The sequence below is a fragment of the Pavona decussata genome, unplaced genomic scaffold, assembly GCF_977016875.1.
Source record: "Pavona decussata unplaced genomic scaffold, jaPavDecu1.1 SCAFFOLD_324, whole genome shotgun sequence".
Classification (NCBI taxonomy): Eukaryota; Metazoa; Cnidaria; class Anthozoa; order Scleractinia; family Agariciidae; genus Pavona; species Pavona decussata.
The window spans coordinates 1,569,258-1,595,093 of NW_028145713.1; the positions used below are offsets into that span (position 1 = coordinate 1,569,258).

Consider the following 25,836-nt stretch of genomic DNA (forward strand, 5'->3'; position numbering starts at 1 on the left):
TTGCACTGGAAGTCACCCTTCTATAATGAAGCTCTCACAGACTGAGGGACTTTGAGAACTGAAGTCAGCTCAGAGCATTAACCTTTTAATGTTAAGTTTTAAGGAGATTTTTCAGTTTGCACAAAAGTGTTTTCTTCCCACTGGCTTACATTTAGTTCTCAAGAAAACAAGGCCATTGAAATAGTAAGCCAGTGAATGAAAAGCAGAGAAAGAAGCAGGATGTCCAAAAGACGCTTTGGAACAATTTTAATTTGATTTAATTGTAGGCAACAAGCCAAACAAAATTCAAACACTTCTGAGTGAAATGCAAAAAAAATTGTCCTTTAATCAGTTATTCTTAAAGGCCTGAAACTACTCCCCCCTCCCCCCTGCTGCCTTATTAATTTTTCTGTCAATTTGACCTTATAAGTAATTAACCCATCACAGTCACCTTTGATGAAGTTCAAATGAGTGTGATTTTCTTTGCATTCACCTAGAAACCATTCTTTTAATTTCTTTGCAAGAGACTTATTTAGTAACTTGTTTTTTGTGGGTCTTCAGCATTCTAATACAGGTAAAGTTACAGTCTCTTGAAAGCCTAAGTGGTACACATGGCTGGAGCTTAACCAGGTTTCTTTAGCGTGAAGTACATGTAATTTATTAGGAGTATTGCCACTCCCCCTGGATGTGATGCTAGTCCATTGCAGGGTTACCCCCAGCAGTATGTCACTTGTACCCAATTATAAACCTGGGTGAAGAGATACAATGTGGAGCAAAGTTTCTTGTCTAAAGAAACAACACAGTAATGCAGAGATCAACCTAGCCCAAACAATTCAAAACACCGAGCCTCCGATCAAAAGTCTGATACGCCAACCACTATTAATACCACCACGCCTCCACAATTGCAACCATTAAAAACCAATTTACTGGTAATGTTAATTGTTTAATGGCAGTTTATTCACTTGTTGGCAGGTTTTTTTAAATGTTTCGCTAGTTAACTTTTTATTTGTTTACTTACATGTATTTATTCAATAATTTAATTTTTCTTGCGATTCGTCCATTCACTCATTTATTTACTCAAAATTTTGATTTCCAAATTTGAAATTTGATTTCCCCCCAAAATGTACTTAATATTAGATACAGTTTACTTACCTTACCACTACCTGGCTGCCAAGCAAGACGACACAAGGTCTTTGATATACTAGAGAAAACAGTGGTTGAAATTTATTTTAATAGTACTAAGTGTGAAGTTTTGTAACCACAAAAGCCCAGCCAGTGACATTTCTACAAACATGTAAATTGGTTGTTATTATAATAAGTACAGATGAACCCTGGTTAACAGTGCTAGCTACATGTATCACTTGATATAATGACCACATCTCTACAACCAGCAATCCTTTAAACCAGCCATCACAACTGGCAACAGCCTCCCAACACCTACTGTACAGACATATAAAGATTATTGAATGATATAAAAGCTTGCCAATAGTTCAAAGTTGATAACAATGCATTGTGCTGCAAATATTTAAATTGTGTTGGAAAGCCGGGTCATCATCATGCACAATCCTTTTTTTTATAACAATCTACAGTGGAATATCTCAACTGGAACATTTCTATTGGTCAACTGCTCCAACACATTTCAAAATCTAATTGTGGTTTGTGCACGGTCACGCTAAGGTCAAAAATGCTAAAAAAAAACATATAACATTAACAAAGAGGTTTGACTGTCTGACTTCCTAAGCACTGCGGCTATCAAAATATTAAAAACATTATCAAAATATTTATGGAGAAGACAAGTCCCAATATCAACAAGTACATTTAAGTCATGCTTCTGTTCATTGTTGATCTCTGTATATTCCTTTATGGTGAGAGTTGGAAACCTGTCAAACTGGTTATCAATATTGCTTCATAATTTCTCGTAACTTGTATGTTTAATCAAGAAGTGAAATTGTAAGTTGAGAAACTAGATGCTTAATTTAATTCATGTGAACTCTAAAATATTTATAATGACCAACACACCTTGCATCGTTCACTTTAGGAAGAATGGAGAGTGTTGTCACACATGTCTGAAAAACAATGAAATCAAAATAAAATGTTGACACCAAGAACACCACTCAAAGCCAACTTGTTATCAATAATTCCAAGATTTGAATTGCAGCTGGTTTTCTTGAATTTAAACTAGCTTGAGCAGATTCAAACTTGATGAAAGTTCAAAAATAATTCACCAAAGGAGCATGGGATTTGAGATCAAATTAAAACAGAATGATGCTTGGGAAAAACTGAATTATCTAACAGTTCCACCATAAATCTTTTGGTGGACTGCAATAAATTGTTGGCAATCAAACGGCCAACAGTTAGCCAACAAATGGTACCACAATTTTAAGCTCTAATCTTCTAGTTGCGCACCTGATCATCCAGCTTCCAAATCTTCACTGTACCATCACAACTTGATGAAGCCTGAAAACAACAAAACATTTTTTAACAATCCGATTATGAGCTCAATATTTCTTTTACCTGAATCAAGTATCATGCCTTTAGTCTAAAGTAACTGAGAACAAATAGTCTTTAATTAGTATAAATCTTGATAAACACTCCACAAAATTTAATGTTTTACATTTCTTTGTTGTATAAGTTCTGGAAAATATCTATTCCCCACCCCCACCCAGAAGGGAATGAAAATTTCAGAAAGAGTGTGGAAAGGTCTTGAAGGACAAAAACATTCAAAGGAAAGTATGAACCATCTAAACTGGAATTTCCAGAGGGGTTAAGGAGTGTATACAATATGCGAGGCAGATTTGCGAGGCATGAACAAAACATACGAGGCAGACGTGCAAGGCATGCAAGGAATGAACAACCCCCAACATAAATGCTAACCGTTTAGCTAACCGGGGAGCTATTTCATCTAACCTGAGTGCTATTTAGGCTAACCGGAGTGTTTCTTAGGCTAACCTGAGTGCCTTGCATGTCTGCCTCGCATGTCACTCACATGCCTAGCTGGCTTGCAGATTGTCAAGACCCAGGGTTAAGGGACCTGGGAGAAGTGGGGTACTCCCCATTAAACACTGTATATATAGGCACAGATTGTATGTGCAGTACCAAAGGTATCTTTTTTGAGCCATTTTGGTCAGGAAGTTTGAAAATAAGTATGGATTCTAAACACCAGGTCTGAAAATGGGTATGAATTTTAGAGGCCAGGTGACACCCGCCTTGGCAGTAAAGAGAGTGCCTGATACACAGCCTTTGCCGGAAAGCTATACCGTGCTGATGAGGCCCAACAAGGCCAAAACAGCTGTTCATGGCTGCCACTGCCCAGGTGATATAGCTGTGCGCATTCGTAAGGTACTGGCCAGGCTGTGGGTTTGTGTCCGAGTGTGTCAGTTGCTTTAATTGATTGTCTGGAAAAGGGTACCAGAAAAATTCATATTTTGGTCTGAAATAGGGTGGGTCAGGGTTTTGAAAATCTGGCCACACGCTGTACACCCACCAAAATTTCAAGAGTACCCACAAGAAAAATGCCTTCCATTGGGGGGGCGGGGTATGGATAATTTCAGGTGGGTGATAGAAGGTCACATTATTTGACCTGTCAGGGCATTAAGTTTATTAGTCAAGGTTTCTTTACAAGTTTCAATTTACTTACAATGTATTGGTCTTTGGGGTCTATTGTAACACTGAGGACCGGAGCTGTGTGACCCTTGAGCATCTTTTGGCTTCCATCTCCCACAGTCACCACCTTGACATTAAAATCACTGTAGATTTGGATGTATATGTTAGTAATAATTAGTCATTAGTCAAAAAAACTGAACTTTACTGAGAAGAGTACCTTTGTACAGTAGCTTGCATGTTTAATGTTGTACAGTTGTCTACCATTAAATTAACCCTATCTAGGCCGTCGTTTTTTTTTTCTTTTTGTTTTGGTCTTCTGGGGCTGCAGGGCGGGGAGGGGGGAATAGACCATTTCTGAGTTGCTTTGAACCTCATATTTATGAGAGCAAGGCTAAATGCAAGGTTTTTGTTATGAAATTAGTGTTCTGTCATATGCTAACAAAACTAATTTTCATATGAAAAGTTTTGCACTTTAAGTCTTGCTTTCATAGTGAGGTTCACAGCAACTCGGAAATGGCCTATTGAACGAACAGTAATCAAAAATGGTAAAGGGACAAGGCTTTTTTTATATGAGATAGAAACATACATGTAAAAGTCACAGTAAGAAAAGTAGTTTTAATTCATTTTGAGGGATTTTCCACTTTCTGAAAAAATGGCCTGTCCAAAATTGGTTGCCACGGTAACATCAAAGTCACTAAACACTTACTGACCACATCAAATTTTTCCCAAATAAATTTCTGAAAAAGTCCTAAAGTGTCATCACCGATAGCATTTGCTCAAAATACATGTAGTTTTTAAAAAGTTACTCACTACAGGTTCAAAGTTGTCAAGGCCTGAATCTACCCCCTCCCTTGGTCTAAATAGTATTAAGCAATCATATAGTTGTAAATCAGATTAATGTGCATGTAAACTGTCATTGGACAAGCTCCTTAGCTACAGTGTACATGTAAGGTGAATACTTTTCTAACTATTGTAAGTTTCTTATTAATAAACAACAACATAGATAAAAGCAATGATTGTAAATGATATAATTTGTGTCACTCAAAACAGACAGACATACAGAAAGACAAATGGATGCATTAACCTTGATCCTGCTGCCAGAACAGTTCCTGATTGGTTAAAACATATATGATTGACAGGTGCCGTAAACCTGGTAAGGATTCCATCAGGAGACCCCTGTCGTTGAAAACATGGATGACATAATTAACACCAAAAAAATTATTTCAAACCAATGTGAAGGTCACAATACAGTCAACTCCCTTTATTGCGGACACCCTCGGGACCGCAAGTTAGTGTCCTTAATAGCGAGAGCCCATAATAGCGGGAATTTATTATTTTCAGTCAAACCATTACAACTTCACGCCGATTTAAGTGTGTACCCCAAATTTTGGGGTCGTTAAGTATTCATATATTCAAGCTATTGTTCTCTCTTTTGTCGAACAATTTCCGACAATAGAGCATGTTTCCGAAGATCGCAAAGCCTTTGAAGTAGGTGAGATATTTTATCTTTTGTTTTAGAGCTTTCTGCTGGCCTGTCGAAGCTCCCTGGGGAGGCTAGAGAAATGAGTCACCATAAACACATCGACTCACAACGCGCCGCTCCAGTATCGCGAGTTTTAAAAACAACTTCCCGTCCTGCAAACTAACGAATAATCAATATACAAATTTCGTTCGCTAAATGGATACATGGATTTGCCGATTTGTTTATCTGTCATCTTTAATGACAGCGATCTATAACGGATTCTCGCTTTTCAGCTAAAAGTTAGAGAATCGCTGAATATAAAATGTAAATAAGGTCAACTGAAAAGAGCGCGTGCCTACATAGGCCAAACAGCTGATGTTATTGTTTGTCAATGCGTCATTAAGTATAATCAGAATGCGACTTCCACGCTGAGTTTCCCTTTTGTTTCTTCCTTTTTTTGGTCTGATTTTTTGGAATCTCTTCGCTAGAAGTAAGTATTTTAGAAACATAAACTTAATTACGATCGACCGCGTCTTCACTCGTAACAAACAAAGCGCACAACATCAAATACCAGTTTGCTTACAGTGAATTACAATTGGAACTCTTTTGACTCTTTCATAGCTCCTTAGGTGCTTTTTTTAGGGAAAACAAATCAATGTTTTAGCTTTTTCGTAAAAAAAAGTTATCATTAAACAGATGGTATTGATTTCCACGCGTCGGGAAGATGATGATGCCATGCACAAACTTAATTAAGCATAATAACTTCGCCGCTCTAAGCACCGCTTGGCGAAAAATATCGAAACTCGGCTTACAGTGATCAAAACACCACGTTTAGGATCTCTTTTTAAAGCTCTCAAAAGACTCTTCGTTCACTAATATAAATAACAGCTTAAAGTATTTTGCGAAGAACTTAAAACCATCAAACGTCTGCAGTGATTCCTCGCAGTTCCTATTGATAACAAGAACAAAGGAAAACTCTCGCAACTTCGCGGCTCAAGGCTCCTTAATTAGACAATTGTTCCTGTCTTTTGAATTCACATCTTGGTCTTCCTGCAAAGTTCTCACCTTTTCTCAACCGAGTAAAAACGAGCTAATTTCGCGGCTGCCGAAGTGAATGCCCAAAGGAATAAAGAGAGCCTTCAGGCAACAGAATCCAGCGGAGTCACCCATTTCTCAATGACACACTTAAATCGGCGTGAAGTTGTAATGGTCTGTAATAATATTTATGTTTTCCAGGGATTTAGCTGCTGTCTGTGTTATCGGGGTGTCCGTAATAGTGAGGTATCCGCAAGGTCAGAGTTAACTGTACTTTGAAGTGACAACCAAGTCAGCTCAGTCCAGTCTTAACCAAATGTAGTCACCTGCGAGGTTGGTAGTTTCCTATTGCATACTACATGACTTGTACTTTTCATAGCATATTATTATCACCACAAGATTTGCTGCATCATCCTACAAAATAAGCTTACAAAGGCTAAAGGCCATTTACATAATATCAAACACAAGGAAGAGTGTTTCATCCTATAAATTTTCCAGACACCAAGAGAAACAACTTACAGTCTGTTTCAGCAGTGACATTGTGAAGTTCCAGAAAATAAACATTCCTGCACATACAGTGCTATCAATAAATTTTGAAGTAGACGTCCCCACCGGGAAAGTAGGCGTAGCCTACTTTTTGAGCACCGAAGGTGCGAGCTTTATAGGGGGTCTGGGGGCATGCCCCCCCAGAAAATTTTGAAATTTAGATGCTTGGAAATGCTATTTTCAACGTTTTCCAGACAGTATTTGGGCCTTAAGAACAATCAAAATTACGACTACATGTATATTAACCATATTCTATGTTTATTACAAGCGTTCTTTTCCTCAAAATCTCAATCACTGGCTTTTAGAAAAGAGTGAAATGATAAATCTTCAAATGCTGATTCAAAAAAATACATTCAATGTTTTAAGTTCATGTTTTGGCACATGCGAAAGCCTGGGATCTAGTCCTGTGAAAATGTCCCAGGTGTTCCACGACCCTTCGATCACCTCGATCTGCTTCAACTTTTTATACTTCCACCGAAAGGTTAACACGTTTAAAACTCCTGAAATGTGTCTTTACTTAGACTCAGGCATTTGAGGGGGATGTTTTACAATTATTTTTATGGGATCTTTTCATTATTTTAAGCCAGTTTCTTGCTGGATCCTGTTCTCTGAAAATGTCGCAGGTGTTCCACGACCCCTTCGATCAATTTCCATCGCGCGTGGCAAAGGTAAACACGTTTAAAACTCCTGAAATGCGCCTTTATTTCGACTCAGACGTTTGAGGCGGATGTCTCACAATTATGTTTGTTGGATCTTTTCCTTATTTTAAGTTTCTTACCAAAATTAACAGTAAAGTGAGACGAAAGTAGCCGGCTGAAGATTGGCCGGTAGCCAGCTGTTTTGGCCGGCTACCGGCCCTTATTGACAGCACTGACATGGAGAATGAAAGATACAAATGTAATTCAAATATGTCCGTTGTATCAGAGAATTCAGACAACAAATGACAGAAACTAAGTTGGAAGCAAGTTACATTTTGGTACAAACTATACCACCATCAGACTAAGAATACGCATTTAAGTACGTTTGTGTGAGACCTAGTTCGTACCGAAATATAAGTTGCTTCCAACTTAGTATCTTGTTGTCTGAATTCTCTGACACAATGAACATACTCTGATTATCTTTCATTCTCTATGCATGTACTGAAAATTATACATTCCTCCTAGATTTTTTTTTAAAGACTGCCTACCTGTCTGGAGTTTCCGCTTTTGCTTCATAGTTACCACAGATTAACACAACAACACAAAACCTTCTTGTTTCTTTATTCATTTACCTCTGGGAAAGTGAAGGCCTGGACAGAATTGTCTGATGCAGTAACAATCTTCTTATTCTGTTAAAAGAAGACACAAACTTAATCATCAGCTATTTCACATAAATGGGCCAATAAGAGTCCACTCTAGCCTGATGTTGACTGTGAGACCATTCTGTGGAACCTTTAAACTAGCAAGCAACAAGCATTGAAACAGCAACAGACATTTTGTAAATTGAAATGAGGACAGATGATAAGGTTGCTTTGGGATGATCCGTATCAGCATCACTGATCCAAGATCACTCCGATCATGGTGAATCAAAGCAACCGACGAATCCTTGCCCAGAGTGGATTTCTCAGTTCCTTTGATGCACCATGATCCGAGTGCTCTTGGATCATTGATCCTGATCTGGATCATCCCTAAGGAACACACCCTTAGTAAAGCATAATTTACGTTTTTCAAATTTGACATCTTAAGAAAACGTGCTTTACATTAAAATGAAAGAACAGTAGGTAAAGTACAGAGTGTCAATGAAAGTTTTTGTTCTTACCATGCAATTCACCTATGTTAAAACAATTTATTGTCCTTCCTAGAACCCTTACATTATTTAACATAATTATATGACTGTCACTTTTAATCCACTTGAAGAAACAAAATTCTGACAGGGAAATTCCCTCACGACAAGGAACGAAATTTGATGCCAGATCACTCTCTCTGTCAAGTGTATATGTTGTGGTTTAATTTTCATTTTTTGTTCCTTTGTTTGTTTGTTTGTTGTTGGTTTTTTTTTTTTTTTGGTTGAAAATTTTTCAAACCAGTTTAATTTTTATTTCCCTTTTTCAGTATTCATAACCATAATTTTTACTGTGCCTTTCAAGATCATGCACTGTACAGACTCTGAACTTCAACCCAACTAACGATTTGCATATTTTACTGCTGTCAATCATTATTATTGCAGCAACAACTGGCTGACTGCAAAAAATACAGAAACCGACAAAGTGGATCCAAATCCGCCAATCATAGTGCACAAACATGACCTTTTGACCTAATTGAACCATGCTTAGAGGTCTGCTGTAGCGATTGATGGCAGTGAAAAGTGTAACGGTTGATTGAATCTTGAACTTCAGAATCTGCATGCTTATTGAAAGGTGCAGTTAACCGAAAAAAAAATTTTAAACTGCAACACATTTCCCCCTCCCCCCCCCCTTTTTATTTAACACTTTGACTGTGTGTTCTCACCTTCACTGCCAAAGCAGTTACATTATCTCCAGCTCTGACTGACTCAGGATCACTGTCATCAAAATCTTTGTAAATACGCACATCGCCATCAGAGCCACACGTCAAGAGATAACTGTATCAGAAGAACAAAAAAACATTTCCCCTTATTTAGGCAAACTGGCTACTTATAGGGCCCGGACACACTGGGCAAATTTTTGTTTATTTTGCGAAAAAAATCTGTTACCAGTTCCCTGAGACAAGAGCGCCCGGTGATTTTTAGATCTACCAAATTTTGTCAAGGCTTACCAAACTTCAAAGACCCCGTCGTCCTGCCTCGGAGCAGGACAAATTTTTGTCAGGTATGAAATCTAACAAATTTGTTAATTTACACGCCATGATTTGAAGGAAAATGTCAATCAAGAATATTTGATCTCTATTTTTAGTCGGAGTATTTCAGAAAATATAAAAAAATGCAAAAATATAAGGCAGCGTTCATAAAAATGTACACAACATAACGCAGTGAGTGGTGCAGGCCTGTCATTTCTATTATTATCACTAAAAGAATTCTTCGGGATATTACGCCTATGAAAATGAATTTCAAACCAAGAATTGCAAGGCCTAGGTAGGTTTCAATAATAAGGATGAGGCCCGCCGCCCTCTATTGACAAATCTGTTGTGGTACTTTAGAACCAGTTGCAGTCGAACAAGGTGAAGCCTCCACTGGCATAGTAGAAGTAGCAACTGCCTCTGCTGGAGTTGAACGAATTCTAGGAAGAAAAAAACTAGAATACAAGCAATAATATGCCGCGGCAACATATTCGATCGAAGCGGTTAAAAATCACCATAAGCCCATGACTCCTAAGATCTCATGTAACCTTTCCCGTGAACAGCAAGCAATGGTCTTTTATTCCGTGTGATTGACACTTGTGGTTAACAAATATTTTGCTGTGTCTCAGTGCACCCCACTTGACAAATTGAAAATTTGGCAGAGACAAATTTTGTCGAGATTTTTGGAAGGGCCAAACAAATTTTGTCAGATATCAGTCGCTAAAATTATATCATATAGCACCCACTGAAGTCATAATAATATATTTTTTTTATTATTTTTTCTCAGCATTCCTTGTCATTGATTACCACCAACTGATGAATTGGTTTCCTATTAACATAAAATACAGCCTGGATTTTTACTTGATGCATACAATCAATGACAATCAACAATCGGAATTCCGTCGATTCCCCATCGATTTTCATTGATCATTGATTGCTATTGATTGTCATCAATTATCGGTTTCAATGATCGGATAGTTTGCTAGGTTTTTGAACAAGTCAATTGCCGAGTAGCGGTCAAATCACTCAAATGCCATTAGAAAATACGATTACACAAACATCTGCTCAAATTTTTGATTGCGCGATCAACGGCGACAAACTGATCCCAATATATCGATCGATGCGGTCAACTTTGTCTCTAGACGCCCGGCTTGTTACGTCTTAATTTTTAAATGGAAGAAAAAGTCGGATTCATAAGATTTGTTCGAATTTTTCCGATTGTACTCAAATAAATTTTAAGCTTTATAATTATACTGTACGTGGATCGCACATCATGCAAGCGAACGCGGTCCCATTACACTAAAATCGCTGTACTTACTCGCCCTTTTCGTCGTAACACACATCCGTATGTCCTTCGCTATGAGCGAACCTCATAGGTTTGCGATCTACAGACATTTTTCGTTTTCCAGATGGGAAAATAGAAGACGAAACATGAATTGTTTTCCTTCGAATTATGGAAGTCTTGCCGCGTCGATCGTGCAACTTTCCCGCCAGTATGGTCCGAATGGCATTGTGGTATGTCTCATGCCCAGTTCTCTTCGGCCGCTTACGGCCGGTGCCTTCTAAAAAGCTGCTGGCGAAAAAAAGAGATCTTAGCAAGGAATTTGGAAGTATAACCACGAAACCACGAATGTTTCAGAGATAATAATGCAAAAAATGCCATTTTCAGGCGCGTAGGCAAGTGGGGAGGGGGGGGGGGGGGGTTGGGAGGGAAGGAGGTTCAGGGATGTGGTGGGTTCGTCCAGGAGGCCAATGGTTCGTCCCCGGGCTAACCTAGAAACCTCCCCCACGCCCTGCAAAGGTCTGGTTTTGGTGTTAGATCATCGCCAATATTTATTTTTTCATTAGCCATGGCAGTGTGCCAAAACTAATGAAGCAGTCGTAACAATTCAATGCAATACTAGATCCTTTTTTAACTCCGTGGGACGTTAAAGAACCCACTCACTGTTCGCAAAGAGTAGGGGACGTAGTTCCCGGTGTCGTGGTCTAGTCTTTGTGTTTACACTCCCATGGTTGGGTGGGTAAATGCTAGGAGATATTAGCTGCATAAGCTACTCTTAAAAAATCCGAGGGTAAATATAGGTGATGTGTGATGTGTGTCAAAGGCTGCAGTCCCTGACCGTGAAATCAGCCTTGCTCTTTTTTTAGATGATTTACTTTTCAAACAATACACAAGCTTGATTCTTTGAAAACACATCTCACCATTTTTTAACTCCATCTTGCCTAAGGTCAATCACAACAACAAATCTTAATTGAAATGCAGTCACGGATCGACTCATCGGTTCAGCGAAAAGAAACAAACAACGCTACTCTATTAACAAAATTTTCACTAAAAGGCTCGTTTTATTCAGAGAGCCTATCATGGAAGTTTTGGTCTTTTTTACCGCCCTATTATTTTTAGCCATAATTTTAACATTTACGTATCGAAATACAGTATAATCAGGGTCCAGTTGTTCAAAGCTCGATTAAGCTGATCCTGGTGCCTACTAATACAGAAGTATTTTAATTTTGTGCGGTTTATGACGATGCGGGAAAAGCAGATATTAGCAAATTGCAGACAGGCAAGTCTACTCAGGCCGCGGGGCTCCGCTCGCTCGATTAGCGCGATAAGGCCTGGGAACGAAGCTGTTCTTTCACAAGAAAGCCACTTACCACTTTTCTGAATGAGAACAAGAACTTGTTTGTATATATTAGAATTTAGGGAAATTATCTTGTGAATTTGTGTTGTAACGTATTTTATTCTGATTTCTTCCTTCAGTGTCACATAATTACGTAAATACACATTGACAAGAACTGTATGAAAATAGCCTCTGTTTAGAATTTTCAGAACTTGTGCTTTGGCTAATTCATTATCTCGTACCCAGATCTCCCATTCCGACTGAGATCTGGGTACGAGATTAGCTAATTCAAGCTACGGCTACTCCTGGACTGGCAGTTTTTCTGCATGTGATCCTATGGTTTTCGATCTTTGCCTTCTGAAAAGAAGGCGACACTGAGGTGGCTTCGGGCATAAAGATTTAAACTACAATAGAACCCCGTTAAAAAGGTCACCAATGTGTCCCAAAAAATTGGCCGTATTAACCCGTATTGAATACAATAAAATCTGCAATTCCACAGCGACAAACCAATGAGTGGTGCCGGATCACTTGTAGACCTGGATCAGCAAATTATCTCAAATACAAAATATTAACGGCAGACTGATCCCAACGGCGGAGGTGACGAGCTTGATAGAACAAACAACAAAAGCTAGAATAACCGAAATATATTTGTTTTTTAAACAAACAAATGTTTGCCCGATATTTCGGTTTGCAATACAAACCTTCCTCGGGGGCTGAACGAAAAGAAAAGTGAAAAACATAAAAGGATCGTTACAAAGAAGATTTAAAATATAAAATGCATGACAATGATTGGTTGTTTAGGACTAAGTTACAAGTGTGAGACATGTCATTGGCGTGTTTCGTCACGTCTATTTATACCAAGAGAGTGCAATGTTTTAGCTTTGTTGATTAAATGAGCTTCACGAGCCTTTCTAACTGAGTCACGTTTGCTGCGTATAAGTTCAAGCGGGATTAGTTGGACGTCGTTGATTGAGTGGCCAGGTTGGTTGAAATGTAGCGAGACAGTAGTAGGGTTGAGTAGTTGATGGTGATTCAGGATATATCTGCGATGCTCCCCGAAACGTTCATTAAGTTTGCGCTTTGTCTCCCCAATGTATTGGGAGTGGCATTTCTTACACTGGATTAAATAGATTAGGTTTTTTTAGGTATTAAAAGGGCAGGGTCAAATGACAAAGTATATCGCATTCGCATTTCCTGAACAACTCCGTATCTTTAATAATCAATGGAAATGTAGATGTACGGAATTGTACAAAATACTTGAACTTGGTAGTATCGACCGTCTTTGTTGCGAAGCACATTGACTTAATCGCTTCGTAATTTGCCTATTAAAAGCGGATGCTAGCGTCAAGATTTACTGTGTTTTCTTTGTCATATTTGTAATGAAAACAGGGAGGAGTGTTGCTTACTTTGTAAAGTAAATGGGTTGTTTGATCAGGGTAAATGACAGAGGTCAATGAAATTGACGGTTTTTTTTTTTTTTTTTTTTTTTTTTTTTTTTTAATGTAATGAAATTGACGTGTTACAGGCGTTTTGGTTTTCTAAATTTAGCGTGACTTCCCTCATTAACCGGGTGAAATTTTAAAGGATTGTACAGTTTGGGATTTCAAAATGTGGCCGTTGGCCGTATTAACGGGTGACCGTATTAACGAGGGTTTTTTGTATAAGAAATTGTATAGCCCTTTTGCCGGGCCAAAAAAAATTGGCCGTAATAACGAGGTGGCCGTAAGGCGGGATTCTACTGTACATACAAGACCCAAAAAATTGACTTGTAAACTTTTGCGGGGCATTTATTATGTATATCAATGTTAAGCCATCTGATAGGGAGGCGGGAGGGAGCCCGGACATACATTTATGCGAGGAATTGTCCTGTTTTCAGTTTCAATAGCCTTTTCTAAGGTTTGAGTTGTAAAAAGTAGCACTGATAACGTCTAATTTAGCCATTTGCTCTGCTGCAAAACTAATTTTAGTTGAAGGGCTTTCCAGACCGCTCAACTAACCACGATACTGTGATCATATAAAAACAAGCTTGTGCATTGTACAACTTTGAATTACTCCGATTGTTCGTACCGCGCTACACAGATCTAGAGTTACCTACCAGTGTGTTTGTGAGTAGATCTGAGGAATAGACATTTCAAGAGTTCTAGTTTTGCTAAAAATTTATTACTCCTTCGCCTTTGCAGACGAGTTACAACGACCCTGTATCCTCACACTGTTCAACGAGTGCCACGCAGCAAGCTTAGTGTTCTCCGAAGCTTTTCCTGCCGTTCTTCCGCTCAACAGCGCCCAACTTGTATCGTTTTAAGGTTACTGTATGCATTCGAGGGCGTCCTTCGTAAATTTTTTTCTGAGCGCGCTAATTTAAAATAAATCCTGGAAAACTATATATCACCGTTAAGGTTATAAAATGGAGAATTGTACATACAACTTTTTGAAAACCGTTTTTGTTTAGGTAGGATATAGGAGCGTGCAATCCTCCAAACGCAAAACTGACAGTGTTTGCCAAAAAAAAAAATTACGAGCCTTTTCGTTAACATTCAAACAAATTGTACTATATCAATAATGAGACAATAAGCTAACAAAGTGTGTGGGCTTAGCTTTTTCTATATTTCCATTGGTTCCTGAGAAAATCTGTTATGAAGCTCGAAAAATCAGTTAACATTTTTTTTGACTGTAACGCGCTGGGACGCTATAGAGAAAATATTAGCAATTTCGGAAAACTGAACCTCACACACTTTGGTGCATTGAAATGTGATAATTAAACAAAAGGGCCAAATTTCTTTCAAATCTGATAAATCCAGATACCCTATTTATTCGTTTGAATGGAGGAAATACGCAAAAAAGCCGTCGCACAACTCGAGTTTTGGGCACCGAAAGATTTCGGCACAGTTTACGCACCTTATTGAAGTAGAATGGAACACGGTGACTTTCAGTGGAACCCCCAAAAAGATATTCGTGACAAAGCAGTCCAGAAAGTTTGCGTTATAAAAAGGACCTTCCGATAACTAGTTCGGATGCTCTACCACTAAGCTACACGAGACTCGTGGGAGCTAAGGCCATTAGCTAGGTTCATACGACAAACTTGTTTGCTTAAGGGACGTCTTTCTTCTGAGCGGTTGTCACAACTTAATCAGATCTCTATTAAGTAATCTTGACTTTGACTGTATGCACGTCAGTTGCTAACTTAGCGAACCTAAACCTCGTATCTGTAAGTCTCTAAGCGCACAACCCGGAATGCACAGTGTCGTCACTGCTTAACCCTTTCGTTACCAAATGTTTTGGCCCGATTTGCCGAAACGGTGAAGAAAAACCCAGCCTGATAATGTAATATGCCTTTTAAAAGGTCTTGATGAGTGTAATTCATTCTTGAAATCAAGATAACTGAGGGAAGTCAGCTCTTTGATAGAAATGGCTTTTAAACATGAAAAATAAAAACTACAAAATTTCACTGATCGGCTCATGTGATAGGTATACAGTTGAACCTCTCCACAACGGCCACCTTGGGGACAGAAGAAAGTGGCCATTGTGGAGAGGTGGCCGTTATGGGGAGGTAGGGGTGTAATATGACATCTTTATTTCGGGAGGTACAACATGTCTATATATTGTGCCAAGTTCATGCTTACTGTGACCTATAATGGTTATCCAATCTTTAAAAATATATTAAAATAAAATACACAATAAAACGTAAATAATTTTTTGAATCAAAACGTGAACAAGGCGAAACGAGCAAGGTTCGCAACATTCGTTATAAGTATTGTAGACAATTTATGCTTACTGCAGCATATAAATGAAACTAGCAAAATACGTATATCATTAAAACATGATGTTCCTCCAACCAACTCGAAAATAACGTAAGAAAAAAATTAGACTACGAGCATGTTACGTTCTAAGTATGTTCTAAGAAAAGGTTCTTACGTATACAAAAAAAAACAATGTATTTACATTTAATCTTAAATGAATTGAAAGACTTGCCGCGATCAATCATCGACGCGCCATACGAATCAAATTTCGTGACCATTCTTGTCGTTTTCGTCAGTCGTTGAAAGAACTGGCCGTTGTCGAGAGGTTATTTTGGCAGTTGGGGACGCACTTTAGTGGCCGTTGCCGTTGTAGAGAAGTGGCCGTTGTAGAGAGGCTTAAACAAGAACTAATGTATGGACTGTCCGTCGGGACCAAAAAGAGTAGCCGCTGTAGAGAGGTGGCCGTTGTGGAGAGGTGGCCGTTAGAGGAGGTTCGACTGTACCTCCAAATTGTAGCTTATTTTGAAGCTTTTAATGCATAGAACACTCTGAGATATGTGAGAGTCTGTAAATGCATTAAATGAGAGTATTCAAGAAATCATAGGGGTGGTAGACCACATCATAGATACGAGAAGGGACCATTTTTTCCTTTGAAATACAAAGATCTTTCCAAGACCAATTTGCTTACAAAATTTCACTGTAATTGAGCAAATACTGACCAAGTTATGAGTTGAGGACCCACTAAAGTGGGTCTCGGGCAGGAAAGGGTTAAAGGGTGCGAGTTTTGTGGTAAAACTTTGTAGATGACAAAGATCTTTAACGTTATATAAAGAAAGGAAGGTGTGAAATTACATAACAATAAAATGAGATGGAGTAAACCTTTGGCTGGCTACCGATCAATGAAAGTACAGGTAACCTCACTGTACTAAATTCGTGCTTTAATGCCGGAAAACTAGCCGGACAACTTAAACTAGAAACTTACACACTAATAAGTGTACTGAAGAGATCTGCGGTCACATACACGGCCAGATAAGATTGACAGTCCCGAGAGCTAATGGGACATTTCAGGACAATACTGCTAGGCTCTTAAACAGCCTCCCAGAAATTAACGTTGCTTAGGCTGTCAAAGCTTGATTTACTTTAGAAACAAAGTTGTTACCCTACTGTAAAATAGATCGAACCTTTTTAACCTGTTTTAGATAGAAACATTTTTTTTCTTTTTTCTTTTCTTTTTCCTTTACTGTGCTTATCTATTTCTTCATCACAATGTAAATACTTCTTTATTATTTTATTGTTATTGTTATCTGAAAAAAAAAATATGTACATTACTGCATCATGAAGTGTTTTTTCACGCAAGAAGTTTTCCAACAGTATATATAATTCTTCCTGTGACCAGCTCTCTTCTGGAAAAATCCAGTAAAGAATACTAAATATGCAATTCGTTCTTTACACTGCAATATGTATTCGTTTACAGAAACTAAAGCTAAGAAAAGATGAAATTATCATCTTGTCTATGCCCATGAACATATGTGTGCGTTCAGTCATATCTTTCTACCAAGTTGACATGTCGTATATTTATTGTGCCTGCAGTCAAGTTTGTGTGTTTGAAAATGTGCGTGCAGTCAAGTTTGCGTGTTTGAAAATGTGCGTGTAGTCAAGTTTGTGTGTTTGACAACCAACCCACAAAATTATCTTACGAATGAAAACAATTGGATCATTTAACATCAGTATTTGTTCCTCTTTAGAGCGTTATCGTCATCAAAAATCGATTACATGATTAAAACGTTTACTTTAAAATAAGATTCGATTTATTAGTAAGAAGCCCACTTCCTTCCTAATCAGATTCAAAGGAAATTTAATTAGGAGCGTGAGATTAAAAAAACATATGTTATTTTAAACTCAAATTTGGAAGGAATTCGTTTAAAATTTCTTTAGTTACAGCTGCTGGTAATCGACCCTAACTTTTTTCCAGCTTCCCATTCAGTCGTTTTTAGGGTGTTTTCTCACCAGGGTACTTGCGGAAGGAGGTAATACGAGTCCCCCAAAAAACGACTGCGTGGGAGGCCATTTTCTTTTTTCTGAAGGTGTAGCTTTGTTTTCGCATTTATGTGTACATACTTGAGGAGTGAAAATAAATTAAAGTTGGTTAAGAGCTGACTGACTCCAAATATAACGCGGATCACTTAAATGAAAGTTTTTGAATAAAATCGTTTATTATGTTGTATAAAGTAGCTTCACTTTTCAGTCTGGGTAAATATGAAGCCACATCAGAGTTAATGAGTGGAAATTTTCTTGGAGTCTGTGGCGCCAAATAAAATCTAAGGTGTGGCCATGTAAATGGCAGTTGCCAGTGGTGTTGTTTATTATGCTGTACAAGATGATTCTAACTTTTGAGTCTGAGGATAAAATCCTAAAATGTGACCATTCATATGAAAGCTACTGAGCTGTACTTTCCTGTGGTGCTGGTTCTAACTTTTGAGTCTCATAATATATCTTTTCGTGTGTAAGATCACCCGCGCTACACGAGGTTGGGTACCTAGCTGTTAACGGTTTCAACCTTGAACAAAAGGATGCGTGGGCTTTTTTTTCTTTGTTTTGAACTTCTCAGGGGAAGGGTTTAAAGGAACAGTTCGATTCCGTGCGATAAGCAATTACCGATTATTTATCACTAACTAAACTCAGATAAAGCTTCGCATTTGTTGAGCCTTATTTCCTATGTGTTTATCTCAATGGAGCATCGGTGGCAAAGTAAATAGTAACTCGATTAAGGAAATAACGCTAATAGCGTCTTCACAAACCGTATCCGCTCGCGCCGTTAAACGGCGTTTAACGGAACAATGGTCACTCGGATCATTTTTCACACGCGAGTATTATAAAAACGACCAATCTGCTCGAGGTTCCACTGTTCCATTTACGTCGAGATAAGCTAAGAGCTAAGCAAGTTTTGTCATCTGCTGTTACAAGCATACTAAGAATGAACGCCAAGGTTCTTAGAGGTTTTCTTTTTGCTTTCCTTTTGCTGACATGTTTGATCAGCATGAGTGAGAGCTATATGCCGGGTAACATCACGGGCAGACGCTCTGCTACTGAGCAGGTCAGTGAAGAAAGCTTCATTCATGTACAGCCAAAGCTTAATCTGGTTTTATTTCTGCAACACAAAACAACGCGGAGTATTGCTATTCAAAGAATATTTGGTTTATCAACAGAGTTGATAACTAAAGGTAAATTGGCCACCGTAAAGAGATTCGAGTGCTGTCGTTTCGAGCCTTAGCCCTTTGTCAGAGTGAATCGATCTGACTAACGGCTAACGCTCGAATCGTCAGCACTCGAATCTCTTTACGGTGGCCAATTTACCTTTAGTTATCAGCTCTGTTGATAAACCAAACATTCGTTTCTCCTCCCCACCGATGCATCCCCTTACTGGCTATTCAGCCTGGATAGGTGATGCAAGCACCAATTTCGCAAAGCACTAACGTTTAATTCTTCTGTTTTTCTTACAAGGTGTCCGAGGACGACAATGGCTCGCCTCTTTCGGCCGGATCAAGTATTCTTCAGCGGCTGGCTCGACAGGTATAAAGAGTTAACGATGAAAATCAATAGCTCATGTAAAATTACTTGACTTATTTCCGTTACCCCAAGAGGGAAAATGGGTCGAAAACTCATGTGAAGTTAGGCGCTGCATGCAAAATATCTTTAAAGCGAATGCAAGCCCAGGGACTTAATGTTGCGTTGAGTTTGCCAGATTGGAGGTAAACTTGGGCTTCCAACCGTTACCTGGCATTTGCATAGAGAGATTTATAATTGTGTTCACGGCAAAATGCAAACGGCAGAAATGAACACATGTATACCAAATGACCATGTTTACCTTTCATTTTCCGCACACTGCGATCACTTACTGTTTCTGGGAAGCCAGGGTAACTTGATTCGATAAAAAATCGTCTCGATATGAAAGGTACTCGATATGCCTCAGTAAAATCATTGAGTTGTTTTGCGTTAGCGTCGAATCAAAGGCCAGAATTGTATGTTTTGCATTGTCGTTATCTATGTATTAGTTTTTTTTTTCTCAAGAAAAAACCCCCCGCAAATCTCACGTTTGCCGTTAACGGGATTCTAAATCTCTCAACCCCCCACCCCCGTCCTCCACCTCCCTAGGAATTACTGCCACTAGCAGCTAACCGTAACGGTCCATGGGCGGTTCTTTCAACACAGAAGGATTGGTTCACTGAGTCACTGCATTGTTGTCACTGTCATTTTTTTTAACGATTGCTATCAATTGCTATCAAAAACTGAATCGATGATCCATCTTGTTATGTCTACATCGATTCTTTGCAGTCATGTTTCAAGAGTATAGACATTTTATACATTTTTCTGCATAATCTGAAGATGGTGTTGCCATTGTTTAGTACGAGACAGCAGTTCATCATTAGTGTTTTCCCGATTTATGCACCCATTTAACATTATCCGACGAAATCGCGCTGAATACCGCCTGATAGGGAAATTTAGCAACGTGAGGGATATGATGAGGGATATACGCTCTTAACTTCATTCTCTCTATCTTTACTGTCCGGTGCGCTTACCAGGGGCATGTTTCTCAAAAGACCTGGTAACTTATCGGACCAGATAAGTATATTTTTAAATATTTTTTCGCCGATTACACAGTTTTTACAGACATGGTTCTTGGCCAATGTTTTAATAACATTAGAAGATTTTTAAAATTTATATTTAAAGCGAACAAAAATTGACTTCTGTTAAGAAACATATATCACCAAAGACACTTACCTGCTAACCGGGCCGGTAAGTTACCGAGACTTTCTAGAAATGGGCCCCAGGCACAGGGCATTCTTAACACTGATCCAGCGTCCCTATTGACCATTTCACGCCACCGCCATAATGCAAAGCCACGCACACAGAATCGCTAAATTGCGCGCGTGTTCATATAGCTTCTTCATAGTTGATATTTATGGTTGCAGGGCAAGAGAGATGACCTCTGTGATAAATGCAAACTACTCAACTGCTGAGGACTACTGCTGGTCAACGTGGCTTCTGGATAAGAAAAGATTAACGGCCCGATAATATACACTGTAGCCTTAACTTATTTAGTTCTCAAAGTTTTAATTGTTGAGATAAGCATGAAAAGCATAATCAGAAGAGTGTCGTTATTGAGATTGTAACCTACGGCATTTTATTAAAAGCGCTGAATAAAATAAAACACATCATACAATACGAAATTTTGAGTGCCGGTCTGTGACTTTTGACCCTGTAACCCCTAATATCAAAGAACAAATTCTCCTATGTTGTACCCATTCTTTTTTTCAGTTATAACGTACTGGGGAGAACAGTTATCTAATATCAAGAAATTTCACCTTGAGTGATCGTATCCTTAATTCTCATGACCTAAGAGATTGTGTAATTAGCAAATATACCATGGCCGCTATGCCAATCAATTCCCTGGAATTGCATTATACAATGATCCAGTTTTTAATAAGCTTAACAAGCCCAAGAAGCGGATGGGAAATAAAAGTGGTGTTGTCAATAGAGTCTCGCTATTTCTCTATTCCTCAGTTGTTTTTCGTGTGCAGAGGAAGAAAGTTGTGTGGACGAAAATAGGAATGGAATTGTTGAATACTGCAAATGAGGAGGAGGAATAGAGAAATCGCGAACCTGAGCATTCCTGTACTGACGTCACAGCCCTAATATCCCCAGACTCCCGTCTTGCGCGGTACGATAGCCAAAGGGAAGTGGAATCTGACGCCTTTATACGCCTCAAATACGGGGAAGAAAAATTGATAAGGATTTTGTTTTCCGATTTTCATACGAGGACAACATTGACCTTTGATCGAGCGATTAAAAAAAGTTCTGTCGTATTCGCTTTAAAACTTTTAGTTTACACTTTTGGCTGTTGGTTTCACGTTCGCAAACAAAACGAAATGTGATAAAAAAATTTTAAAAATAATTCAGTTATCTTGGTTTAAAAGTTCTAACAATGTTCACTGGACACGCTTTCTGCATCCCTTTGTAATGACAAGGGCCCAGATTTGTTGGTTACAAGTGTAAATAGTTTATTAAATTGGCTCCAGAACGCACCCAAGCCAAGTCCGTGATTGACCTAATTTGCAAGCGGCTTGTTCGTGTAGAAGATTGAACATGAAGTTTACGACACTTTTCTTATGTGTATCGAGAATTCATTTTTTTTTTCTTCATTAACACGTGTTTATTCTCAACCTATTTAAGAGTGAAGAATAAACCGCAAAGGACTGCGAACGAAACTGCCGCTAGTACACGCAGGTTTTAACAGACAGTTTAGACAGGCAAACAAACATGTGGTAGATATATAAAGAAAAAAAAAAACATTTCATGACTGTAAAAAAGCTACGCGTCGCCGTAACAGTAAAGTGTGAGGGAGCAAAGCACAAACATCTCTCGATCAGCCATGTTTTCAACCCCGAAAATCACTCAGCTGGGAAATATACCCCCTTGAATTCCCCGAACAGCCTCATGCCCAGGCCTAATTGCACTTATCGAAAAATCCAAGCGGCCTGTCTGAGGCTTAAAGTGCACCTAACCCCAAAATTTTTTTTTTCGCTTAAATAAATCTTTGCACCTGTTTGAAACGCATTGCGCTATTTGGCGCCTTTTTTCAACCAAATCTTGACTTTTTATAGGCTGTAAAAGTTACGAAATCTAGCCATCATCTGTCCCATGACCGAGCTAGTAAGGGGCATGGGTCTATTCCTTACATGACGTCACAAACTGCTTTGCATGCATTTTTACAAAGACTTAAGACAATGCAAATCAGTTTGTGACGTTAAGTAAGAATAGACCCATGCCCCTTACTAGCTCGGTCATGGGACAGACGATGGCTACATTTCGTAATTTTTACAACTTTTAAAAATTCAAGATTTGGTTGAAAAAGGCGCCAAATAGTTAAGAATTGGTTCATGCTTAGCGTGCGTATATCGAGTTATGGATGCACGCGGGAAGTTTGGAGAGCACGAGAGAAGCGTAAGAGTTGCTCGAGGCGTAGCCGAGAGCAACTCTAGCTTCTTGAGTGCTCTCCAAACTTTCCAAGTGCATCCATAACTCGATATACTCACAGCTAAAAACATGAACCAATTCTTTTATAACATAGTGAAAATAACGTAAACGATTCCTGGAAAACAGGTTTTGTTCCTGATTAATTTCAAAATTCTCTGAAAAAAAAAGGTGAAAGTGGTGTCTCATATCGGTTTAATCTTAACGTTTCATTAACTTCATATAAATATACCTTTATTATGATGTTGTCTCTCTGTAAAAAGTTTTTTATAACATAGCGCGCGCATGCTTCCTTCACCTGACTTGCACACGTCATCGGATGGACGCACGGCCGTGCGTATGTTGAGAAATGTACCATGATGACGCCAACAGAAATTAGATTAGGATGCGCTTGCGCTATGTTATAATGCAATATGTTTTGAACAGGTGCAAAGATTTATTTAAGCGAAAAAAAATTTTGGGGTTAGGTGCACTTTAACGGCTCAACGGATGAGGTTAGGTTCGGCCACGCACCGAGTGCAACTGGAAACGAGTCTTTGCGTTTACGTAATTAATCTAATTCACTATATTGAGAGGGCCTCAATGGGGTTAACTGTCAGCCGTCAAACAGCCAAAAAATTTAACCGTCAACTGTCAAAAAGGGCAACCTTTACCGTCAACCGTCAAAAAGGCGCAGTTATTATTAGCCGTCAAACGGTTTCAAGGTCTTTTAAATATCACTATTTCAGCTGCTCATCCTGGATTTCTGGCTCTCAAAGAATCGTTTCAACTGGTAAGCCAGTTTCCAAGTTCCCAAATACAGTCAACTCTCTCATTATTAGCGACCACTTCTCGTAAGCGACCACTTCGTAAACAACCGTTTTGTTTCTCAGTTAAATACTGTTTCAAGAGCTCTCTCGTAAGCAACCACCACTCAAATTTCTTAAGGGACCGCGACCACTTTTTAGGCCAGAAATTACACATACTCTTTTGTTTTCTGTTTCTGGTAAGCGACCACCCAACATAACCGTTAGTAAATCATCACTCAGAAGTGACAAAAATTTAATTTTGATGACGATTCCCCGGACTGCTGACAGATAATAACAGTTTACAGACAGAGAAGATGGTAGGTAAACGGGAATTATTACAGTGATTTGTTCCAAAATGTTATACTAAGTTTCATCAGAAGAATGAATAGATGTGAAAAAAGCAAATAAATTAATTTCTATTTGCCTAATTTTAGCTGCTAAGGTAATATTTTTATGTAATTAATTAATCAATCCAGTATTAGGCTTAGTTTGTTGATCTTTCCCGTAAGCGACCACCTCCCGTAAGCGACCACTTTGTCGTGCACCAAGGGTGGTCGCTTACGAGAGAGTTGACTGTATGCTCACTTTACGGTCTTTTCCACGTAATTTGCGTTTAAACTGACACCGCAACTACCTTCCTTCTGGAAGTACTTCCGGTTTCAAAAAATTAATAATATATTACATTGATATAACGTGTTTCTGACCACAAAACAGCCTCCAGAATTGTTAATATTAAAATAAACAATAGTAATGTTAAAAAAACACAAAGTTAATATTGACTTTAACTCATGGAAGAAATTTCCCCTTGATATCCATGAACCGTGCAGAAGCCTAGACTGCAAGCCGTCCCTTTCTGGATATTCAAGAGGTCGCGCGAAATAGCCGAGGGCGAAAACACTGCCGGTCAGTGATTGTTTGAAAATGAAAACTTGATTCTTTGAAAATATAATGTTGATTAACGTAAATACTCAAATTTTGGATTTTTACTCGGGCCGTAAGGCGGCACGAGTTAAGGTTTCGGTAGCATTATCAAATTCTTTTTTATTTCTTGGGTCGCAATGGGCCGAGAGATAAGACTTCGGGCCATGAGTTATTTTTCTCGGTCTCGTTTTTTGTACTCGGGTGCTACGAGTAAAGTTTTCGGTCGCGTTATCAAATTCTTCGCGTTCTTTGTACCCGGGCCGTGAGGCGCCGAGTTAAGTAATCGGGGAAGGGGAGGGGAGGGTCCCGAACTTCCTCATTTTTTTCGCTTCCTTAGCTCCTCCTCCCTTTCCCCGATGTATTCTGCGAGTCACTATTCTTTCGAATCAAAACATTTGGCTTCGGTTGTGAAGCGTTCGTGAACGTTTCCCTTAGCGCAGAGAGGGTTCTGGAGTCGTTAGAACAAAAAGGTGAAGGCAATGATACTTATGTCGAGTGGCGAAGAAAGCGAAAACGTAAGGATTTAAACCGGTGGATAAAGCATAAGAGAAGAGGAGGTAGCTTGAACATGGTGCATTCCGTTTCGTCTGATTAGCGAGGGTGACAGTTGTGCAAGAAATCATGAACCTTTGGAAGGTTTGTCGCACGAGCAGCACGCGCATGAATTTAACTCCGCAAGATGTAGATGGTGAGCTTCGAAAACGCGAATGCGAAATCGAAACAGAAAAGTATAGTGAGGTTTTGCAGCTTTCTTCGGGACCCTCGCAAGAGGCTGCAGAATGCTCAGAAAATTCAAAGAATTCCAAACATTAGAATGCAGACCTCACCGCAAGCAACGCGAATGTATTACAGAAGAAGAATAGCCATGTCGAATCGAACGATCGATTTGCAAGTGCACGCTGAGGAAGAGGGGAAAGAGAGACAGTTTCTGACTTAGTGAACGCTTGGAATAGCAGAGGTGCTCGATGTTTAGTTGAATACGATCCATTAACCCGTTTTAACTTTCAAAGGTCATCTTAAAGAAATGACGAAATCCACGTTTGAGAAAACTGCCGCTCTTTAGCTTTTATTTTAATGTCCACGCCTTAGGTTTTCATCCAGAGACTTACAAGTTCGAACTTCGCATAATAAACATCAAAATAGCCCCAAAAGAAAGTACCGCTGAATAGCTTTGATTTGGGTGACCACAATAAGACTTAATTTTCCAATTTGACTTATAAAGATGTAATCGGTGACGCGATCGCTATCGTGTCACACTCAGTTCTGCAATGACAATTCTTGTGTTTGATTCCTCCGCCGGAAAAATCCTGAACCTTCATGGGT

General features: G+C 38.9%; 1 protein-coding gene and 1 long non-coding RNA gene across 2 annotated transcripts in view; one reads left to right on the forward strand and one right to left on the reverse strand.

The window, feature by feature from the left end:
• The window catches only part of LOC146453735 (WD repeat and HMG-box DNA-binding protein 1-like), a 33,514-nt gene extending 22,611 nt beyond the window's left edge, over window positions 1-10,903 (reverse strand). Inside the window, exons 1-8 of the mRNA XM_085096274.1 lie at window positions 10,736-10,903; window positions 9,112-9,223; window positions 7,896-7,952; window positions 4,667-4,758; window positions 3,617-3,725; window positions 2,386-2,436; window positions 1,999-2,045; window positions 1,132-1,180 (exon numbers count right to left, since the gene is read on the reverse strand). Of these exons, the coding sequence (XP_084952400.1) occupies window positions 1,132-1,180; window positions 1,999-2,045; window positions 2,386-2,436; window positions 3,617-3,725; window positions 4,667-4,758; window positions 7,896-7,952; window positions 9,112-9,223; window positions 10,736-10,812 (594 nt within the window). The 5' untranslated portion in view covers window positions 10,813-10,903. The remainder of the gene's footprint in view (window positions 1-1,131; window positions 1,181-1,998; window positions 2,046-2,385; window positions 2,437-3,616; window positions 3,726-4,666; window positions 4,759-7,895; window positions 7,953-9,111; window positions 9,224-10,735) is intronic.
• Window positions 10,904-18,661: 7,758 nt separating this feature from the next.
• Window positions 18,662-21,000, forward strand: LOC146453736 (uncharacterized). The gene is made up of 3 exons (XR_014859458.1): window positions 18,662-18,866; window positions 19,274-19,342; window positions 20,743-21,000. It is a non-coding gene; the product is annotated as an uncharacterized LOC146453736 (long non-coding RNA).
• The last annotated feature ends 4,836 nt before the right edge of the window (window positions 21,001-25,836 follow it).